General features: G+C 49.2%; 1 protein-coding gene across 1 annotated transcript; it reads right to left on the bottom strand.

The window, feature by feature from the left end:
• Positions 1–359: 359 nt before the first annotated feature.
• Positions 360–6920, bottom strand: LOC128745509 (uncharacterized). The gene has a single exon (XM_053842584.1). The coding sequence runs from the start codon at positions 6918–6920 to the stop codon at positions 360–362; it is 6561 nt and encodes a 2186-aa protein (XP_053698559.1).
• Between the last annotated feature and the right edge of the window lie 1087 nt (positions 6921–8007).

Consider the following 8007-nt stretch of genomic DNA (forward strand, 5'->3'; position numbering starts at 1 on the left):
TAGGTATTTTAAGTTTTACCCTTTTGTGTGTTCCGATTAACAATTTAGCTTAGTTCGCCAACGCCTTATATTCACCTTCGGTTCTATTCTAATAGGTTTAATATATTGATTAAATTTTAATTTAAGAACTATTTAAACTCTTACCAATATAGATTAGATATTTAGCATTAAGCCAACGAATCAAACAATAGATTTAATAATGAAAATTATGCAATTAAGGCCGAAAATTTTAATATTAAGCAGAGAAACGATTTTAATGAACTTTCACGTGCTAGTGTTCTCTTTTATCTTTTTCTGCCTCTTTGTCATGACTTTAACGTTTGTAAGTGACATTTCGCTGACGATCCTTCTGTCAGTCGCTAGGTGCGGCCGCAGTTCGCAATCGATTCAGCCAGGGGTGGACTAGGTACGCTGGTCGACGTTGCGCAACTAACACTCCCCCCTTTAATGCATCGAAGATCCTTCTGAGTTGCATTACATCCTACGCCAACGTCGAGCACCGCGAGCTTTACAGCCGGTCGCTCGTATACACCATGAACGGTTTGTACTGTGGCACACCTCACTTGTCCGTCGGTTGCTATTTTGGTAGCGATGACTCGGCCTTTGGGCCAGCAGTTTCGAGGAAACCTGTTATCGACGATAACCACGACGTCGTTGATCTTGATTGGTTTCACTTCTTTGTACCATTTCGTTCTACGGGTCAGCGAGGGAAGATAATCGTGCAACCATTGCTTCCAAAACCGGTTCGCGATGCTCTGTGAAAGGCACCAGTTCTGTTTCTGCCGGGCAGGGCTGTCGTCGAAGCAGGTCCATGGAAGCACACCACTCGATGATCCGATGAGGAAGTGGTTTGGTGTCAGCACGGGAGATTGATCATCATCGAGAGGGATATCGGTCAAAGGCCTCGAGTTCACTATGTATTCCACTTCTATGAGTGTACTTCGCAGCGTTTCATCGGAAGGCAGTCGGTTTGGTAGCAGTTTCTCCAGGTTCTGTTTAACGGTACGAATCAACCTCTCCCAAGATCCGCCCATGTGAGGAGACATGGGGGGGATGAAGCTCCAAGTCGTCTGCGGTGAGGTGAATTCTGCCACGATTTCATCGTGGTTCAATTCTTCGAGTGCGGTTTGTAGTTCCCTGTTGGCGCCCACGAAGTTCGTACCACGGTCGCTGTATATAGCGGCCGGCACCCCCCTCCTGCCCATCACATTACGTAACGCCATTATACACGAGTCAGTTGTGAGCGAGTGCGCAACTTCCAGATGGATAGCACGTACAGTCAAGCAAGTGGCTAAGACCCCCCAGCGTTTTTCCACTCGACGGCCAACGGAAACTGTCATTGGGCCGAAGTAATCCACCCCCATGTGGTTGAAAGGTTTGCTGTAGGCTGCAAGGCGTGACGGCGGCAAATTACTCATCAGCGGCGCTTGTGGACGAGCTCGTTCGTTTTTGCAGGTTTGGCAACTATTCCGGACGGACTTGTAGACGGATTTCATTCTAGGAACGTAGTAGCGTTGTTTCAGCTCATTTAGAACAGTCTCGTGGTTCTGGTGCAGGAACCGCTGATGGACGTCCAGCATGATGAGCCTGGTGATGCTGTGCTCCCGAGGAAGGATAATGGGATTAGCGATGCTACTGTCGATGAACTGGCAAGCGCTGGTTCTCCCACGAACCCTAAGGAGTCCCTTTTCGTCCATAAACGGACAGACGCGGAACAGAGGGCTGTTCTTGGGGATTTGCTTTCCATGTGATTCTCGAAGGCTAGATAGGATTGCAAGCTCCTCTCCGTACACGCTCCTTTGTGCTATCTGGTACAGGTAGCATTCGGCCTTGACCAGCTCGTCGTGCGTGAGTGGTCCGCAGGCTTTGGAAGTCTTTCGCATTGTTCGCTGCATGTTGCTGATAGCTCGGAATACGTACGCCGTAGTCTTCCGGAGGATAGACCACTTGCTGAAGCGGCTTGTGTCGATGATCGGCTCGAAAACCTTGAAGTGAAGATGAAGATGCGGTCGAAGCTCTGTATCGGTGACTGCGATGGACTGCGGCGTTGCCGGCCATTCATTTTCTGTTTCCCGAAGAAAGTCAGGTCCACAGAACCATCGGCTAGAGTTGCTTAGGTCGGGAGTACTCTTCCATTTGGTCCCATCGTCCGCCACGTTCAACTTAGTAGGAACCCACCGCCATTCCCGTAGATCCGTCGTTTCAAGGATCTCGCTAATCCGTGCGCCCACATACTGGCTGTAGCGCCGATGATCCGAATGCAGCCAGCATAAGACTTCCCTGGAATCTGTCCAGAAATAACGCTTTTGAACCTTGATCGACAAGGATCCTAGAATAGAGTCCGCCAGTCTGACTCCTAGAACGGCAGCCTGTAGTTCAGATCGCGGTATAGAAAGAAATTTCAACGGTGCAACTCTGGTTTTCGCCCCAGCTAGCGCAACATCCACTGTACTTCCTTCCTGGAAACGTAAATAGACGACGGCCGCGAAACCATTCTCGCTCGCGTCCACGAGGGTATGCATTTGCACGGTGCCTTCTGCAGATGTGGTAATCCGGTAACAGCGGGGAATCTTGATATCTGAGACACGTGGGAGGACCCGCAGCCAGGTGAGCCACTTTTCAAAGTGGGAATCGTGAATCTGCTCGTCCCAGTCGACGGATGCTCTCCAGATCTCCTGCAGTAGGCTTCGGAGAAACATCAGGAAGTGACTGATCAACCCCAGCGGGTCGAATACCATCATCAAGGTCCTCAGCACCTCGCGTTTTGTAGGCCGTTTACGCCCAGACAGCAGGTCAGCTTCATGGCGGGGAGACAGCTTGTATGTAAAGCAGTCCGCTGCAGTATTCCACCACATTCCGAGCACCTTTTCAGTGGTATCTGCATCTCCCATGCTCAGGTTTTTCTCTTTGGTTTCTTCTCCGTCTAGCGCAGCACCTACCGTCGATGAGTTGGACACCCAATTTCGTATTTCAAACCCGCCAGATTCGTGGATTCGCTTCACATCCGTCGCCAGCTGGATTGCATTCTCCACTGTCTCAGCACTGATCAGCATGTCGTCCACGTAATGCTGATGAACAATGGCATGGACGGCTTTTGGATACTCCTGCTCAAATTGCATCGCGTGGGTGTTTTTTACATACTGAGCAGTGCTTGGAGAGCAGCTCGCGCCGAACGACATTACTTGCATGACATATGTGCTGGGAGCTGTGTCTGCTTCATTCTCCTTCCACAGGAAGCGTTGGCAGTGCTGATCCTCCGGTCTCATCCTCACTTGATGGAACATTTCCCGGATGTCCCCGGAGACAGCCACACGAAACTCCCGAAATCTTACTAGAACAGATAGGAGAGAGGTCAACTGATCGGGTCCTTTGAGAAGCACGGAATTCAAAGATACTCCGTACGAAGTCGCTGCCGCATCCCAAACAAGCCTTGTTTTGCCTGGTTTGTTGGGATTGACTACAGGAAACATCGGAAGGTACCAAACTCGGTCACGTCTCATCTCTAGTTCCTTTGCTGAAAGTTTCCTGATATAGCCCTTGGCCAAATAATCGTTCACTTTCGCGTTTAGCGCCAGTGCTAGATTCGCATCCTTCTGCATTCGCCGATCAAGGCATTCCCACCGTCGTAGCGCCATCGATCTGCTGTCCGGAAGCCGGACGTTGTCATATCGCCAGAGAAGGCCGGACTCGTAGCGTCCATTCGTACGTCGTGTTAGCGTTTGCAGCAGCTCAGTCGCTCTTTGGTCATCGTTGGATAGCAGTAGTTTGTTCGGCTTACTGATGCCAAGGCTTTCCAGTGAAAAGTACTCTTTCATGGCCTCATGCAGCTCCTTGTCAGATTTGGATTCGCACTGACAGATTTGAATGCTGTGGTGATTAATGTGACTTCCACCATTCGTTGTCCTGGAGCAGCGCCCGTAGATCATCCAGCCCAGGCGCGTCTTGACTGCTATTGGTTCGTTCGATTTGCCCTCGCGGCACTTCATCACGTTGCCCAAGCTTGCGTGGTCCAGACCGATGAGAAGTCGCGGGCTGACCTCTTGATATGATTCCAGCGGCAAGCCTTGCAGATGACGATACTTTTCCTGCAGCTCAGGTATCCGTAACGTTTGCGGTCGAAGTTCTAAGCTTCCCACTGTGTGCACTTCGGAGAGCTGGAACTTCTTAATGGGATTCATGACGCTGGAGATGTAGAAGTTTACCTTTTGCGACTGGCTTTCCATTCGGTTAGTACCTCCAGTCCATCGGAGACATAGGGACTTCGTAGGTCCTTCTACTCCTAGTTCTCTGGCCAGACTGTCCTCCATCAATGTGAGTTCTGATCCATCGTCAACAAAGGCGTAAGTTTGCACTACCTTCGAAGGCCCGTGAAGTACAACTGGCACGATTCTGAACAGGATTTCAGACTGGCATTGGTGTACGTTACAGCTATTTGTAGCTTGATCCCCGCGGTGCTGTGGAGGCGTTGAGGCCGGAGCAGCAGATGAAGCCGATGAATACCTTTTTGCGTCGTGGAGAAGTGAATGGTGAAGGAAGGAACAGCCGTCAACCCCGCACGCCTTGTTTTGCTTGCATGGACCGTTATGCCTCCGTAGACACTTTCGACACACCTTAAACTCCCGTACAACTGCCCACCTCGAGTCATAGCTGAGATCTTTGAACCGCTTACACTGCGCTAAGGTCGAACAATTTCCTTTGCAGCCCACGCATTCTCTGGCGGGCTCCTTAGAAGTAGGCTTACTGCACTCTGCAGAGACCGACGGCTTTCTCGGCGACTGGTAGTCCTCTTCGGAGTGAAGATTCAAGTAGCCGTCTCTCTTCGAAATCCTAGGACGGTGATCACTGCCCGTAGCAATTGAAACGGCGCTGGCATCCTCAGCGATAGAGCGTAGCCACGAACTGAAGTCCAGAAGGTTTGGATTAGGATTGCTTCGGGAGCTTTTAGCCCAGTCCAGCTTCAACGTCGGCGGCAACCTTTCCACCAACTCGTACCTCAGGGAAGCGTTGTACATAAAATCTGCTATCTCACAGGCTTCGACTGTCGCAACTAGATTTTCCACGTTGAGGGCAAACTGGATCACAGTATCCAGCCTTTCGATGCTAGGAGACGGCAGTGAACGGATCTTCTTAACGATTGCTTGTATAATCGTCTCTGGCCGTCCGTATAACATCTTGAGAGTGGCCATCACTCCATGCACATTCGATGGATGGAGCAAACGGCACTTGACAGCGTCCAACGCCTTGCCTTTGAGGCATTTCCGCAACCTGAGCATGTTTTCCTCGTTCGAGAATCCACAGAGCTGTGTGGACGAATTGAAAATCGAGAAAAAGAGTGGCCAGTCTTCTGGTGTTCCGCCAAAGTCCGGTAAGTCTTTTGAAACGGCCTGTCTGGCGGCCAGCTGACTCCGATTCAACAGGTACACAGTGTTTTCACCTTCGATCCCAACCGCCGGTGGTGTATTCCTACGCTGTGTTTGAGGGACTGGAGTAGATCCTTGTCCAGGGATGAATTCTCCCTCAGCGAAGGTTCTGATAATGCTCCGGCTCACAGGTGGCGCAGGCACCTCAGGGCGGTGCGTTGGTGCGGGTTCCTCACGTGTATTTATCGGTGGAATTTGTCGGTCGATGGTTCTGTTCTGGTCTACAGGGGGTAGAAACCTATCGCACCACTGTTTCCACAACTCGGAGATTGTAAGCGCCGAAATACCTTCAGCATCCGAAAGGCCAACTTGCGGTCGCGGAAGGGTACACCTGTTACTTTGAACGTTCCTGGATGATATGTCCGTTTTAACTACGGGCGGACCTCGTCGGTCGAAAATCAACTGATTGTTGATTTGTTGAGCCTTCTCAACGTCGTTGACGGCTCCTACCTGCGGCGCTTGGGGTGGAAACCTGACTACCTGGAGCTCCTGTGATTTGTTCGGTACCCGTTCGTCTTCCGGATCTGCATCGGAGAGGCCGGAATCATCACCACACTTCTCCGTGTTATCAATCCACTGCTGTACTTTCGACGCATTCTCCAGAATGGAATCCGGATCGCTGGCCTGGGATGAAGTCTCACCCTCCAACTCCTGCAGCAGGCTATACTTCTGATCCAAATACTGCAACTGGCATTTCCTCTCCTCCTTGAGTTTCTGCAATTGTAGCTCGATTCTCTTTTTATCGCTACGCTTGCTCGACTTTCCAGTCGATTTGACCGAAACTGCATCGATGGGGGGTAGATTGTGCTGCGACAGCTGCTTGGTACTTTCCTGGATTACAGTGGCAATTTTTCCTGTCTGCACTGCACTGGGGGTCTTAATTGAAAACTCACTTGCACATCTGGGGCACGACCAGCTTATCTCCTCCACTGACTGACTCACATCGACACACGAGAAATGGTACCACGAATCGCATTCGTCACACTGTACCATTCTGATATTGTCGGGATCATCGCATAATCCGCAACTACTGACTCGATTTTTGCGAACGCGACGCGGGGGGTTTTGCCTGACTCGGGTTTCGCGAACGCGACGTGGGGGATTTCGTCGAACGAAGGCATTAGTCGTAATGATGGCAGGGACTGATATGCGTTTATTTTTATTCTGCTTCGCACTAATTTGTGCTGTGGGAGTTTTGGGAATAGCTCCTTTTGCGGTACTCACCATTTCGGTAAGGGTTACCTGTTGGCTAGGAGGGGGTGCGACCGTCGAATAAGACTCACTTGGAGGTTGGACTACCGTTTCCGGTACTGCCGACACCAGCTGAAGCTTTGGATCAAGCTGGACGACACTCTCCAATTGTCTCGTCGTCTCCGGATGATTTGCCATCTCCGGATGGTTCACGTTGCCCGCATACGTACCACCAACATTGGTTGAACTACCCTTCGCACCGGGGGATCGTTGCTTCTGGGAACCGTCGCTCGTTTTTCGACTCGCCATTCCTCTTTCCTGATATTGAATTTGTAATTCTTCTTCATCTCAAATAAAAGTCTTCACAAACATAGAAGCCGCACTATCTATCGCCAACAATCGCCGTAGAGGTACTACATCCTTTCCTAAACCCGTACTGGAATTTATACAAAACATTGAACTTATTCAAAAAATTTATTAATCTCTTCACCAATAGTCTTTCAAAGATTTTATTTATTACAGACAGTGTAGAAATAGGACGATAGTTGCAAGGGTCAGACTCATCCCCAGATTTAAAAACAGGCACTACTCTTGCAACTTTTAAACAATCTGGGTACCTTCCTTGGCTCAGTATTCTGTTGAAAAGCTCTGTAAAAATGTTTGAAAATGCATTCGAATTTTGCTTGATAATACTTGCTGGTAGATTATCAGGTCCACAGCTTTTTTTTGTATCTAGATCGTTTATTACAGAAGAAACCTCAGCTAAATCAGTGGGTTTAAGATAAATTGTTTGCTCCAGACGGCTTACAGTTGCCAATGGATTATACAGTAGACGGAGAAAGAGGCACAATTTGTGTCTAAAAATAACCCAACCCATGTTGCTAGCTTAATAAGGGGGGTTGTGCAGTATCCTTTGTCCAGCGCCTCTATGGTTCAAAGGTACAAAAACCAGCGAGCCACATGCCCTGGCGGGTGTTGTGGGTTCGAATCCGGTTATAATCTCAGATTATAGCTTGATTCGAGCCATGCACCTTCCAGCATTGGACAAAAGGTAGGAGTCACAACGACAACTTGTTAACCGTAGCTACCAATAACCCTACCCCCTCAGCTTTCCACTCTTAGCCCTCCATTAAAAAAAAATCTGCATTACTTTCCCCTAACGTCCCTTCATCAATTGTAGATCCACCGTTTTAAAAAATATTAATAAATATGCTTGACCGCATTTCAAGTTCAAGACTAAAAACATGTGGTTTGGAATAGTACATATGTTCATGAGGGATGTTCAGCGTTTTTCGAGAATTCTCCACACTCCAACTCAAGAAATCTTGCAACTCGCAACTGTGCATTAGTGCTGTGACTATGAATTACCTGATTTTTGTTTCGACATTGGTTGTTT

This window comes from Sabethes cyaneus, chromosome 1, assembly GCF_943734655.1.
Source record: "Sabethes cyaneus chromosome 1, idSabCyanKW18_F2, whole genome shotgun sequence".
NCBI lineage: Eukaryota > Metazoa > Arthropoda > Insecta > Diptera > Culicidae > Sabethes > Sabethes cyaneus.